Consider the following 15,302-nt stretch of genomic DNA (forward strand, 5'->3'; position numbering starts at 1 on the left):
TAGAGTCGGGGTTGTACCATGTTGGCCAGGCTGGTCTTGAACTCCTGACCTCAAGTGATCCACTCACCTTGGTCTCCCAAAGTGCTAGGATTACAGGCGTGAACCACCGCCCTCGGCCCAGAACTCATCTTTCAAGACCTGCCTGCAGCATCTGACACAGTTGTTTTCCTCCTCCTGGCCACCCTCTCTGAGCTTCCAGGACACTATACTCTCCTGATTGTACTTCCTTGCTAGCTACTCCAAGTCTCCTCTAGCGGTCCTTGCTCATCTCATCATCCACCCCAGATTGTCCGTTTCCAGAAGGCAGCAGAGTGAGCCCTGGTGCTCACCTGAAGTTCCTCTGCAGGAACACCCTCCCTCGAGGCTGGCTTCCTCACTTCCTAATAGTCCTTGCCTGAATGTCACTTTCTCAGAGAGGTCTCTTTCCTACCACCCTACTTAACATTGCATTCCCTTCAACCCTCTCTCCCCTTTTCCTTCCCTTAATTTCCTCTCTAGTGCTCACTACCAAATTACATGCATTTCTTGTTTAGTGTTTGTCTCCCCTGACTAGTACGTCAGTTCCAGGAAAGCGGAGGTTTGTCTTTTGTTTGCTATTTATTACCTAGAACAGTGTTTGACACACAATAGGCCCTCAAGGAAATTTTGTTGGTCACTTCTCAATTTTGCAGGTTTGCACTTAAAAATACATAGGGAGCCAGGCCGGGCGCGGTGGCTCAAGCCTGTAATCCCAGCACTTTGGGAGGCCGAGACGGGTGGATCACGAGGTCAGGAGATCGAGACCATCCTGGCTAACACGGTGAAACCCCGTCTCTACTAAAAATACAAAAACTAGCCGGGCGAGGTGGCGGGCGCCTGTAGTCCCAGCTACTCCGGAGGCTGAGGCAGGAGAATGGCGTAAACCCGGGAGGCGGAGCTTGCAGTGAGCTGAGATCCGGCCACTGCATTCCAGTCCGGGCGACAGAGCGAGACTTCGCCTCAAAAAAAAAAAAAAAAAATACATAGGGAGCCTTACCAGGAGCCCTAAACCTAACGTGAGTCTAAGGATTGCTATGGTTTTCCTCCATGCAACGGCTAAAGCAAGGGACAGAGCCGACACTCAAGAAATAATTCTTGAATTAATGACTCTCTGGAGTTGGGTAGCATTGTGTGAAGTTTGTAGGGTGCAGTTTGGTTGTGGTGCTAGAAGGGGAAGCCTCGGGGCTGAGCCTGTAGGCTCATCAGTGGAGTTCAACTCAGAGGGGTAAACCACCGCAGTGGGTATCAACTGCTTCCGCAGCCCAGCAGGGGTTCCACCGCGCAGCCGCAGAAGGCGCCGCAGTTCTACCGCGCAGCCGCAGAAGGAGCGGACGGGTCTGCGCAGCCGCAGGAGGAGCAGGCGGTACGTGGACAGATTCGTCCCGGGCTGTCTGGCGTCAGGCCCTCCTCCCCTAAGCCGCCGCCATCATGCTGCTGCCTGTGTTCACCCTGAAACTGCGCCACAAAATCAGCCCCCGCATGGTGGCCATAGGGCGCTACGACGGGACTCACCCGTGCCTGGCGGCCGCCACCCAAGCGGGCAAGGTAACGCTCCCACCCGCAGGGAGCCCGCGCCCCGGTGAACCCCGGGACCGCTCCCACCCGCAGGGAGCCCGCGCCCCGGTGAACCCCGGGACCTCCGCCGGCCGCGCCCCTGGGACCCCGCCCCTCTCTGGCCCCGCCCCCAGCCTGTGTTGCCCGGCAACTGGTCGGCTAGCGCCTTGTAGCGCCATCCTGCAGGGGACAGTGGGGTCTTAGAGGAAGAACTTTTCTGAGAAGTTGACGTTTTCTTGTCGTCAGGCGAGGTCGGGGTCCCTCTATGAGCTTAGAAAATAGACGTCTCCGGAGGGAAGGGGCTTGGTTCGGGTTCCAGTAATAACCGACCCCAGATTCAAGCCAAGGGCCTCTGCTTGTCACTTGGAACTCAGAATTCCTCCCACTCTCTCACCCTGCTTCTTCTTCTTTTTCTTCTTCTTCACTGCTTCTTCTTCTTCTTCTTCTTCTTTTTTTTTTTTTGAGACGGAGTCTTGCCCTGTCGCCCAGGCTGGAGTGCAGTGGCGCGATCTCGGATCACTGCAGCCTCCGTCTCCCGGGTTTATGCAATTCTCCTGCCTCGGCGTCCTGACTATCTGAGATTACAGGCGCCCACCACCACGCCCGGCTATTTTTTGTATTTTCAGTAGAGACAGGATTTCACCATGTTGTCCAGGCTGGTCTCGAACTCCTGACCTCAAGTGATCTACCTGCCTCGGCCTCCCAAAGTGGTAGGATTGCAGGCGTGAACCACTGCACCCAGCCTCTCACACTGCTCCTTTACCGAACAACGAAAAAAGAATGAAAAAATGAAAAAAAACAACAAAACTTGACTTATTCATATTGCACTTTGATCTTTGCCCATGTACATTCAGTTCTTTCCCCATAATTTATTCACTAAGTATTAGGTGCTTACTATGTGCAATTACTGGGCAAGGTGTGAGAGTCAAAGAGATAAAAGAGACATGATCATTTAACATTCACCAGACTTCTACTGAACACCTGTATAGATTTTGGAGACTCGGATGTAAAAGGAGTCCCTACTTTCAGAAAGCTTATAGTCCAGAAGTTAACAGACAAGGCAAATCAGAGCCCTGTATATTTGACGGAGGCATGCCCAAAATACATGGAATGTAGTGACAAGGCTAATAACATAACAGGCACAGAACTTTATTACATGAGTCATCTCAGCATCATTGCTACAAGGCCAAGGGCAGCAGCATGGCATAGGTATGGTGTTTCTTGGCTCCAGTATCTACTAATTTCATGACCTTGGGCAAGGCACTTAATAATAGTACCTAATACGTGGAATCGTGAGCTTTAAAGTTAATACATGTAAAGCGCTTGGCATACAGGAAGTGGTCACTAATTGTTACCTGTTATTTTCTTTTTATGATTCTCACTTTATTGACTAGAAATTGCAGTTGAGAGAGGTTCAACACAGTGCTTGGGGCCACTCAACTAGAAAGTGTGGAATGTAGTCAAAGTGCATGTTGTCTGACCCAGTGTGGATGTAATAAGTTAGCATTTGTGTAACAATTTATAGTTTTTAGGACCCTGCCACGTATGTTGTATGTTATATGTCTTGGGATATGGAAGTAAAAAGGAAGGCTTCATTTTCATCAAGTAGTATAACAGAGTTAAGCTATTAATATGGGATCTGGAACATCATGATGTTAGTTATTGTTACAGTTAGAAGCCACTGACAGGCTGGGTGCAGTGGCTCATGCCTGTAATACCAGCACTTTGGGAGGCTGAGGCGGGCAGATCACCTGAGGTCAGGAGTTCGAGACCAGCCTGGCCAGCATGGTGAAACCCTGTCTCTACTAAAAATACAAAAATTAGCCAGGTGTTGTGGGTGCCTATAATTCCAGCTACTTGAGGGTTGAGGGAGGAGAATCACTTGAACCTGGGAGGTGGAGGTTGCAGTGAGCCGAGATCACACCATTGCACTTCAGCCTGGGCAACAGAATGAGACTCGGTCTCAAAAAAAAAAAAGCACTGACAAACGCCAAAAAGAACTTCATGTTGGTTGTGCCGTAGGTGCATAGCAGATACATAAATGGGCTGAAAATATCCCATTGATACTAACTCAGCCCCTAATTTGAGGGCTTACTATGTGCTGAGCAGTGTTCTTAGCCCTACAGGTGCATTGGAGAATGTGACAGACAAGTTTTGCCCCCTTGAAGCTTACATTTGAGAGGGGGAACCAGGCAGTTAACCGAATATGCAAGTGTTTTCGTAGAAGAATAAGGGGTTCAGTGTGATGGGAGCTTGCTGTTTTAGACAGGTGGTCAGTTGGCCTCTAATAACATTTGATGAGAGGTTTGAAGGAACTAAGGAAACAAGCTCTGCAGATTTGTGGGATAAGTGCCTTGCAGGCAAAGGAATCTGCAGGTGCAAGGGCCTTGAGCTGGAGATACGCGTGGTGTGTTTCAGGAGCACAAGGAAGCCACAGGCTGGAAGGCAATGAGGGTTGCCATGAGGTAACCACAAGCCAGATCATATAGGAACCTGAATGCCATGGCAAAGACCTTGGTTTTTATGCTGAGTAAGTTGGGAAGTCCCTGAGGGTTTTGATAAAGTGGGTGTTGGAATTTGCTTTATGTTTTAGATAAAGGCTAACTGGCTGGTATGTGGAGAACACATGTTCTGTGATGGGATGCAGGAAAGTAAGTATCGGAGTAGAAGCAGGGAGATGAGGCAGAGGTCCTTAGGGCAGCCCTTAGATATTAGATAGGGTGTGACCTGGAGTGGAATGCAGGAATGCTTGATTCTAGGGGCTGTTGTCGAAAATGGCCAATAAATAAATAAATAAATAAATAAAATAAAATAAATGAGGTCCTTTGTCCTGTGTAATTGGGTAGATACTTTGTGTTCAGCCCTATAAACAAATCTAGAAAGTTCTGACCTGATCTTTTATCTTGAGACCTTAAAAATAATTAGTATTTTATGACTCAATACCATGGATATATTCTCTTAAAAGCAATTAAAACATTTCACCTAGGGTTAAAGCCTGCATCTCTAGAAACAGGACTTTATCATTACATCTGGGACCCTGTTGTGAACATGGAGCTGACTCTGGGTCTTAGCAAGGATATATATATACGTATATATATATATATATTTTTTTTTTTTTTGAGACAGAGTCTTGCTCTGTCACCCAGGCTGGAGTGCAGTGGCGCAATCTCAGCTCACTGCAAGCTCCGCCTCCCGGGTTTACGCCATTCTCCTGCCTCAGCCTCCCGAGTAGCTGGGACTACAGGCGCCCGCCACCTCGCCCGGCTAGTTTTTTTGTATTTTTTAGTAGAGACGGGGTTTCACCGTGTTAGCCAGGATGGTCTTGATCTCCTGACCTCGTGATCCGCCCGTCTCGGCCTCCCAAAGTGCTGGGATTACAGGCTTGAGCCACCGCGCCCGGCCAAGGATATTTTTAAAAGGAGTCTCTGTCCGTGCATGGTGGCTTAACGTCTGCAATCCCAGTACTTTGGGAGGCCGAGATGGGCAGATCAACTGAGGTCAGGAGGTCGAGACCAACCTGGCCAATTGAAACCCGTCTCTACTAAAAATACAAAAATTAGTTGGGCGTAGTGGTGCACCACTGTAATAAGCTACTTGGGAGGCTGAGGCAGGAGAATTGCTGAGACCCGGGAGGCAGAGGTTGCAGTGAGCTAAGATTGTGCCACTGTACTCCAGCCTGGGCAACAGAGCAAGACTCCGTCTCAAAAAACATATAAATAAATAAAAGGAATCTCTTGCAGGGTGCACATTAGAGTTTTCCTCTGGGGACATTTTTTCTCTCACGGTAATTCTTAGGCGTCAGTTGAATTTACATTGTTTGCAGCACCTCCTCAGCTAGAACAGATGTGTGAACTTCAGCCAGTCCTTTGGAAACCCTGGGAGTGGTCCTTTTGTTATGTGACTAAGGTTGGCTTTATTTCCTTGCCTGAAGAGACAGATTTGTTCCCCTGTGGACTCTCTGGGTGCAGAGAACAGCAGGAGTGAACTGGGGGAAAGTCTGATTCCTGAGACCTTTGTTGCTCTTGATAAAAATTGCAAACTCTTTCCATTCCAGTAAGAATGAATGTGGAGCCTGTAAGCTATTTCCCCTCCTGTTCTTTCTTAGCATATTAGATTTCTGGAAAACTCTGTAAGAATTGGTTTGTTCAGAACTGTTATAAAAGGAAGTGTGATGTGGTGGTGGCTGGAGCTCGGGGTCTGGAGCACACCAGGCTCTTGTCTTAGCCCTGTCACCAGTCTCAAGACTTTGGCAAAGGGCCTTAACTCTTCCGACCTCATCTGGAAATCAAGGGTTGGTGTCAGGTTCAAATGCAATTAACATTGACCAAAGCATGTTGTCAAGTGTTACACAGATGGAACATGAAGGCAGTGTTCAGTGGCTGCACATCTTTTCTATGTTTTTAGTCAATTCTTTTGAAAATTATTTTTTGTTGAATAGGCTGCCTTGGGTAGGTATTAATTTAAAATTCTGTTTGGATTTATGTGAAAGAGATAAAATACTCATGTAAAATTTACACATTTTAGAAATAGAAGGGGCTAGAGGGACCCCCTAGTCCAGTGTTTTTCATCCCCCCAACCCTTTTTTTCATGTTGCCCACCTTGGAACTTTTTTAGACCATGAAGATTTCCCCAGTGAAATTCTGATACCTCAGATATACTGTATATCTCTTTTTGTACTGTGGTCCTGCGAAGGGCTACACGATTCCTGTGTCGCAAACCCATTTACCTGTCCTGGGAGTGATCATGCCCCTCTTGAGAATGCATTTTCTAGTCCAAACCTCCTTTTTACAGATGAAGTTTAGGAAGGTTGAACAATTTATGCAGACACTCAGATTATATTTATGATAGTTGAAACTGTTGAATTTATTATCTTTGGGCTAATTACTTAGTTCTGCGTCACTGGTATAAATTATGAAAGTCTTCAAGATACTTGATTTGCATGACTTGGTTTAAGTTTGTGAAACAGGTTTACTAACTAGCAGAGCATTTTAAGGTCTGGGAAGTGAATTCATTAGGTGCTTGGATGAAAGATGATAAAGGTAGTGTTTATTCTGTTTTCCATGATCTTCTTGGTGTGTGGCAATCACATTGAAGGTGGTAGTAGCTTATTCTAGGTTGATCAGGAAAAGGCTAGCTTCTAAGAGTGCTTTGACATCCTGCTGGTGGGTAGCATGTAAGCTGGCCTGGTAAGCAGTGACTAGATCTTGTTCATTACCCTGTTCCTTACAAGGTTAAGAACCACTGGATTTCCATGATTCATAATGACTGAAAGTTGTCCATGCATTGACCTATGTACTAGTGTTTTAAGTTTCATAGGAGATTAAAGTGACTTCTTGTTAATGTGGATGTGTTAGTAACCTGGTTCTTTTTTTGAAAAAATGTATAACAATAATTTTTTATATTTTAAGGGAATGTAATTAATTATTTTTGTTTCAGGTTTTTATTCATAATCCTCATACACGGAACCAGCATGTCAGTGCATCCAGGGTCTTCCAGAGCCCCCTGGAATCTGATGTTTCTCTTCTCAACATTAACCAGGCAGTCAGCTGCCTGACTGCAGGTGTATTGAACCCTGAGCTTGGCTATGATGCCCTTTTAGTGGGGACACAGACTAATCTTCTGGCTTATGATGTCTACAATAATTCGGATTTGTTCTACAGAGAGGCAAGTATGACCTTTATAACCATAAAATTGTCATTACTCATTAATGTCCATTTTTTATGCTTAGAAGAGATCAGATCATTTATTTTGGTATGTTGATTATGTGACTGTTACAGTGTACATAAACAACATGGAGATTTTGCTATTAACATCTACTTTATGTATTCGGAACTTATTTATTTGGTTATGGTTGCTAATCACTTGGTGACACTTGAGCTTATCTCTATGAGGTGTATCTGTGATACTACCATCTGTCAAGATCTCCTGTTGAGAATTCAACGAAGAGCTGGGAAACCAGTAGACAGGTCTCCTGGTGGACTCACATTCAAGTTTAGTGCAATAGCTTGTAGGAGAAGCCCTTACTGTAGCCTACCACCTACAGGCTGCTGCAACTTTAATACCCAAGCAATTCATGTTTATTACAGCAAAGATAAGGAAGTAAAAAGTAAAAGAAATTACACCTGTTTTTTCATCTAAAAATAACACTTCACACTTGAATTTTTGAACGGAGATTTTTTACCAAGCATATATGAATACATTTTGTAGTAAAATTGGATCATACATACATGTAGCCTTTTACTTGTTTTTACCCTATAGCAGCTTTATTAAGATATGATTCACATGTACAACTAACCTACTTAAAGTATACAATTTGGTGGTTTTTAGTATATCCAGAGAGCTGTACAACCATCACCATCATCAATTTTCAACATTCTTATTACCCCCAAAAGAAAACCCATACGCTTTAGTATCACCTCCCATTTTTCTTTAACCTCCTAACCTTAGGCAACCAGTTATCTACTTTCTGTCTCTAGAAGTTTGCATATTCTAGACATTTCATAAATAATGGAATTATATGTAATCATTTGTGAGTGGCTTTTTTCTTAGCATAATATTTTCAAGGTTGATCCATGTTGTAGCATGTGTCAGTAATTCATTTTTATGGCTGAATAATATTCCATTGTATGTATATACCACATTTTATTTATCCATTTATCAGTTAATGGACATTCCACTCCCTGGCTATTATGTGTGGCTCTTTCATTCAATAATATGTTGTGAACATCTTTATATGAAGTTACTATATACCCGTTATGTCATTCTTATTGGTTCTATAGTATTTCATTGTGTTAATATAATTTGTTTAACCATTCCATGTTGTTGAACATTTATGTTATTTCCATTGTTTCTCTATTATAGTTCATAGTGTAATAACTGTATATCTTTGACCACTTCCCTAATTATTTCCTGAGGATAAGTTCCTGAAAATGCAGATGGTTTTCTTTCTTTTTGTTTTTGTTTTTTGAGACGGAGTCTTGTTCTGTCACCCAGGCTGGAGTGCAGTGTCATGATCATGGCTTACTGCAGCCTTGACCTCATGGGCTCAAGCAATTCTCCCACCTCAGCCTTCTGAGTAGCTGGGACTACAGGTGTGTACTACCACGCCCAGCTAATTGTTTATTTTTTAGAGAAATGGGGTCTCACTGTGTTGGCCAGGCTGGTCTCAAACTCCTGGGCTAAAGCAGTCTTCCTGCCTCAGCTTCCCAAAGTGTTATAATTATAGATGTGAGCCACTGCATTTGACTGGTTTTCTTCTTTTTTTGTTGACGTAAAATGTACATACATGAAAATTGCACAGACCTTATGTGTACAGTTCAATGAGTTTGGATCCCTGTAACCAATACCCCAATAAAAATATAGAACATTTTCATCACCTCAGAAAATGTTGTTGTGCCCCATTCCAGTCAGTTTCTATCTCTGATAGACATTCACCATTCTGACTTCTATTGGCTTAGATTAGCTTTTCCTGTTGTTGAACTCCATACAAATGGAATCATACAGAACGTATTCTATGGTGTCTGGCTTCTTTCACTTAACATAATGCTTGTAAGAATTATCCATGTTGTTACATATAAAAGTAGTCTTTTGTTGTTGTTGCTAAGTAACAAAAATAGTATATTCCATTGTGTGAACATACTATGGTTTGTTTATCCACTCTCTCGGTGATAGACAAGTGGATGGACATTTGGGTTGTTTCAGTTTTTAACAACCATTTTCATATAAGACTTTTGTTTTTAATAAGACTTTTTGTATAATATATGTATACTTTTTGTGGATATATGTTTTAATTTATCTTGGGTAAATACCCAGGAGTGGAATTGCTGGACTGTATGGTTTATAAGAACTTTATGACACTGCCCAACTGTTTTTGCAAAGTGATTGTATCACTTTACACTCCTGCCTGCAGTGTAGGAGAGTTCCAGTTGCTCCACATCCTTTGTCAACATTTGTTGTTGCCAGTCTTTAATTTTAGCCATTTTGGAAGGTGTGAAGTGATATCTTACTGTGATTTCATTTTGCATTTCCCTGATAATCATTGATGTGGAGCGCCTTTTCTTGTGCTTATTGCCCATTTATGTGTCTTCTGTGAAGTGTCTTAAGTCTTTTGCCTATTTTTTATTGGTAGTTTGTCCCTGTATTACTGATTTGTAGACATTTCTTGGATATACTGGATAGAAGCTCTTTATCAGATTTATATATACTAAATATTTTCTCCCAGTCTGTGGCTTGTTCCAGTAGGCATGTGTCTTTTGATGAGCAAAAGTTTTTTATTTTTGTGAAGTCCAGCTGATCACATTTTTTCTTTAGTGGTTAGGACTTTTTCTGCCCTTTGCCTATTTCAAGGTCACGTTGTTTTTGTTCAGAAGTGAAATTGACTTTAGGACTGTGTTAGTCAGGGTTCTCCAGAGAAACAGAACCAATAGGATATGTACATATTAGAGGGGGAAATATTTATTTTCAGGAATTGGCTTATACATTTGTGGAGACTGGCAAGTCAAAAATCTGCGTAGTGGGCCAGCAGGCTGGAGACCTAGGAGAGAATTGATGTTGAAGCTCAAGTACAAAGGCTGTCTGCTGGTAGAATCCCTTCTTCCTTGGGGGAGGTCAGTCTCTTTTCTATTAAGTCCTTCAATACTTGATAGAAAGTACTTACTGGAAAGTATTGAAGGATTTACTAGTAAGGTAGATTATTATCCATAATGTGTGTGGGCCAATTAATGTGTGAGGCCCACCCACATTATGGATAATAATCTGCTTTACTCAAAATCTACTCAATTTACTCAAAATTTGGCCCAATTAATGTGTGCAGCTCTAGAATAATGTTTGACCAGATAGCTGAGTACCATGGCCTAGCCAAGTTGACACATAAATTAACATTACAAGGACTCAGCTTTACAATTGCCTAGTCAAAGACTTTTTTAAAAATGAGATTTTTGATAGATATTGGTAAATTCCTCCCTAGAAAGATTATCATTTTCCACACCCCCCTCAATGATGATCATGCCTGTTTCATTACACCCTAACTGGTAGGGAATATTATTGTTCTTTTTCATTGCTGATCCAAAAAGTGAAAAATGATATACTGTGAGAAAGAATATTTTTCATGTTTGTTGAGTGTATTTCATCTCTAATATTTCCTATTTATTTTTTTGGTTGACGTGTTTACCATTTTTGTATTTATTTGCCTTTTATTAACCTTTTTCTTATATTAACTTTTTGTCTAATATATTGTAAAGGTTTTTTCCCACCTCATTGTTTACCTTTTAACTTTATTATTTCTTTGGCCATTTAACAGTTTTAATTTCTTATGAAATCTTTTCTTTCCTATATAGCCAATCTTTATAGTTTTCCTACTTAAAGATTATATAAGTAACAGTTATTTTCCTGTACCATAAACAGTGTTTACAAAGATGTCCTTGAGTCTTTCAGAAATAAATTAACTTACGTAATTTATTCAAGAAGTCTAAAACATTTATTTTGGATGGTGGGACCATGGGTGTTTTATTATTCTTTGTACTTTTTAGTAGAAAGAATAGTAAAGTTAAAAAGAGTAGTAAAGAACTGGATTACAAGTATTAAAAAGGTTTCCATCCAAAACGGTTAAAATAAATTACCAAGTTTGGGTGGTTAAAGGCATAAGTCTTGATTCTCTGGAGAATTTGCCCTCTGAAACCTGTGGTCCCAGAGGGCCCACAGAGTACTGTAGCTGTGTTTTGTAGCGGCTTAGTGTGAAAGCCAAGGCTCTGATTTACCCTGTATCTGTGCTCATCCTTGCAAAAGCCACAGGGTTAGGTCTCAGTGGACAGCCCTGGCTGCCCTCTCAGGAGACCATCTGGCTTCTCACAAATGATGACAGAGGAATTTGGGTGTCCAAATAAAAATACGGATATACATTACCTTCAGTGTGCCTGCAGATTATTGTGTCTAAGATAATGTGTCCTTTTACTTTTCTTAGGTAGCAGATGGGGCAAATGCAATTGTGCTGGGAACGTTGGGAGACATTTCTTCCCCTCTTGCGATTATTGGTGGCAATTGTGCTCTGCAGGGTTTTAATCATGAAGGAAGAGATCTCTTTTGGACGGTATGAAGAAGAAAACATTCTTTTTGGTACCCTTAAGCATTTTTACTTTTAATGTTCTTCTTTTTTTAACCACCAACTCCACTGAGTAATTAAAATATAGAACAATATTTATAATTCTGTGCATTAAAAAAGGATATGAATAATTTGAATAGCATTCATTCATGTTTTGTGTAATCCTCTCCTTCATGTAGCTAATATATTTGGAGTAAATGGAAAAATGATGGCATGCTAATGGTTTGGGGTTTTATTTTCAGGTTACTGGAGACAATGTTAATTCCTTGGCCTTGTGTGACTTTGATGGTGATGGAAAGAAAGAGGTATGTGGGGGAGGAGATACCTCTCTTGTGTGTTCAGCCAAGTAAATTTTGCCATGACAGTGACATTGGTGCTCTGTTGCCTAAATGATCAGAAGTTGGCCTCATTCATCTTTCTCTTCTCTTTTGAACAATAAATCACTTGTGCTTGTGTCATAAGTACAAAGATCAAAGCCACGGTGTTTCAGAGACACAGGAGAGGGGAGAGAGGGTAGAAGAGTTGGGATTTCAGTTATATTCACAGTCTTATAAATTGCTCCTGATGCTTTGAAACCATATTGTATGTAGTTTTCAATTTTGGCCAACTTTTTTGAGGAATCTAAATGTTTTAGAGTTTGGCTTTTAGCCTTTGAAATTATGGTTACCCTAGAAATTAGCTTCTTGAGCAGTCAGTTGGTGTGAAGTGCTGTGTTGGGCACTGATTTGCCCCTCTCTTGTCCATGGACACTGGGCTCTGGTGTTTGAACAGGGCTTTCATCTGTAGGCAGAGAAAGTTGCTAATCCAGGGAACATTTTCAGGTACTCCGGGAAATAACATATTCTGGCAAGATGTGCAGCTCCCATGGCAGGATAAAAGCTGCTGTCTGTTTCTTCACTGAATCTGCTGATCCTCCCATTAGAGGGAGCATTTCTGAGCATCAGACTCTTAGGAGGTTGTCAATCTTGGGTGGCAGAAACAGCATGCAAAGTATTGTGCAATTTTTTTGTTTTGTTTATGGAAATTTTGTTGTTTTTGGTTACTCACCTAAACATGTATGGTATTTCCCCTTCAGCTTCTTGTTGGATCTGAGGATTTTGATATCCGAGTTTTTAAGGAAGATGAGATTGTGGCAGAAATGACAGAAACAGAGGTAAGAAGCGCCACCTCGAACTGTGGTAACCTTGGGCAAGCTAGATCAGCACCGTCAGATGAAACACCAAGTGAGTGTGCTGGGGCAGCTCCCAACCCAGGTGGTTTTAGGATGAAAACTGGGGAGGTCAGACAGAGCTGTATGTTATGGAAAGAAAAGCAACAAAAATCCTAATTAAGATATATTTTGAAAAGACTGATTAAATAGAGAAAAATTATTGAGTATAGTTAAATACATAAAGGCATTTCTTTTAATGAGTTAATACATGCAAATAATAATAATGGCAACCATTAATTATGTACCTATCGTATGCCAGGTTGTGCTGTAAGTACTTTATATGAAGTAACATATTGAATCCTTACAACAACCCTAATAGGAAGATAAATTATTATTATTTCCATAGATGAGGAGAATTATGTTCTGGTTTTTTGTTTGTTTGTTTGTTTTGAGACAGAGTTTTACTCCATCTCCCAGACTGGAGTGCAGTGGTGCGATCTTGGCTCACTGCAAGCTCCACCTCCCAAGTTCAAGCTATTCTCATGCCTCAGCCTCCTGAGTAGCTGAGACTACAGGCACGCACCACCACGCCTGGCTAATTTTTGTATTTTTAGTAGAGATGGGGTTTCGCCATGTTGGCCAGGCTGCTGTTGAACTCCTGACCTCAAGTGATCCGCCCGTCTTGGCCTCCCAAAGTGCTGGGATTACAGGGGTGACCCACTGGGCCTGGCCTGGTGTTACATTTTTTGTTAAGTTACTTGTACATGGTCTTATCTATGAAGTGGTATGGTCAGCATTTGAACCTTTATGCCTCTTCCTCCTCATTATGTGTATTGAATAGGGCTGAAGTGCACAAATGAGATGTTTATATTTTTTTCTTCATGCAAATTCAGTACTTCTTTGGCACATTTCTGTAGGTAAACTTAAAAATTAGGTGTTAGAGAACTTGTGATTAGAATCACTCATGTAACTGAACCTGAGATATTTCTTAAAGAGTTTAAACTTTATTTTTAAAAAGTGATGTTTAGGCCTGGTGCAGTGGCTGATGCCTGTAATCCCAGTGCTTCGGGAGGCCAAGGTGGGAGGATCACTTGAGGCCGGAGTTTGAGACCCGCCTGGGCAACATAACAAAACTCCATCTCTACAAAAAATATAAAAAATTAGCCAGAAGGTGATGGCACATGTCTGTAGTCCCAGCTGCTTGGGAGACTGAGGCAGGAGGATCCCTTGAGCCCAGGAGCTTGATTGAGGCTACAGTGAGCTATGATCGCGCCACTGCATTCCACCCAGGGCAACAGAATAAGACTCTGTCTCAAAAATAAAATAAAATTTTAAAAAAGTAACAGTATTAAGAGTTGGGAAAATAAAGACAAAAATAAAGTAAAAAGCAGTATCTAAAGATTACCTGTATCCTTTATGGTTTTGACATTCTTAGGATATTTATTTGCTGCTAGTTTTCCAGGATTGGGCAAGACTGAAACAGAAAAAAAAGTGTAAGATATTCTTAATTAAGGAATAAGAAGAGGATAAAGGAGCAATAGCTTGTGAACGTTGTAAATGGACAGAAAGAAACCAGTGAAAGAGAGTCTTAGAGATCAGAATGGTGAGATTCTGCAAAATTTAGTTATGTGGTATTTAGGAGTCTGTAGCAGAAGAGCTCGAGGGTGCTGGTCTCAAAACTGATCTTGGCGACTTGCCCTTAAATTACTTGCTTCATGTCACTCATAAAAGCTGTCTAAGAAGGTCAGACTTCTTTCCCCCTAACTATAAAAGAAGACCAAAAGCAAGACCTACATATTGATGGACAGTGTTATCAATGATTTTAACTAATTTCTCCTACGGCAAGAGTCATCAGTTTTTATTTAGTCCTGCTGTACTTTTTATATATTCACAGTTGTTATGATGTAAGATGATAGTTGTGGACAGAGAAGAAACGAAGAGGAGAAATGGGTGCCAAAAGGAGCAGTCTGAGGATGTGTGTCTATACAGGGAGTCTGTTTTTTTTTTTCTTTCTTTTTTTTAAATTAAATTAAATTAAATTTTATTTGAGATGGAGTTTCACTCTTGTCGCCCAGGCTGGAGGGCAGTGGCGTGATCTTGGCTCACTGCAACCTCTGCCTCCCAGGTTCAGGTGATTCTCCTGCCTCAGCCTCCCGACTAGCTGGGCTTACAGGCACCTGCCACCACGCCCAGCTAATTTTTGCATTTTTAGTAGAGATGGAGTTTTGCCATGTTGGCCAGACTGGTCTTGAACTCCTGACCTCAGGTGATCCATCCGCCTCTGCCTCCCAAAGTGTTGGGATTACAGGCATGAGCCACCATGCCCGGCCCAGGAGTCTGTTTTGTGTGTATGTGTTTAGGTGTGCTTTCTCCTTCATTAGATTCTCAAAGGGGTTTGCAACCTTCCCTGCCACTAAAAAAAAAAAAAAGACAACTTGAGAATCCCTGTCTGATAGATGCTGTGTCCCGCATTCTCATATCCCT

At 41.9% G+C, this 15,302-nt stretch overlaps 1 protein-coding gene across 1 annotated transcript in view; it reads left to right on the top strand.

The window, feature by feature from the left end:
* Positions 1–1,406: 1,406 nt before the first annotated feature.
* Positions 1,407–15,302, top strand: part of BBS2 (Bardet-Biedl syndrome 2) — a 36,663-nt gene continuing 22,767 nt past the window's right edge. Inside the window, exons 1-5 of the mRNA XM_011961014.1 lie at positions 1,407–1,563; positions 7,009–7,236; positions 11,531–11,656; positions 11,911–11,973; positions 12,744–12,821. Of these exons, the coding sequence (XP_011816404.1) occupies positions 1,447–1,563; positions 7,009–7,236; positions 11,531–11,656; positions 11,911–11,973; positions 12,744–12,821 (612 nt within the window). The 5' untranslated portion in view covers positions 1,407–1,446. The remainder of the gene's footprint in view (positions 1,564–7,008; positions 7,237–11,530; positions 11,657–11,910; positions 11,974–12,743; positions 12,822–15,302) is intronic.

This window comes from Colobus angolensis, unplaced genomic scaffold (genome assembly GCF_000951035.1).
Source record: "Colobus angolensis palliatus isolate OR3802 unplaced genomic scaffold, Cang.pa_1.0 Scaffold531, whole genome shotgun sequence".
NCBI lineage: Eukaryota > Metazoa > Chordata > Mammalia > Primates > Cercopithecidae > Colobus > Colobus angolensis.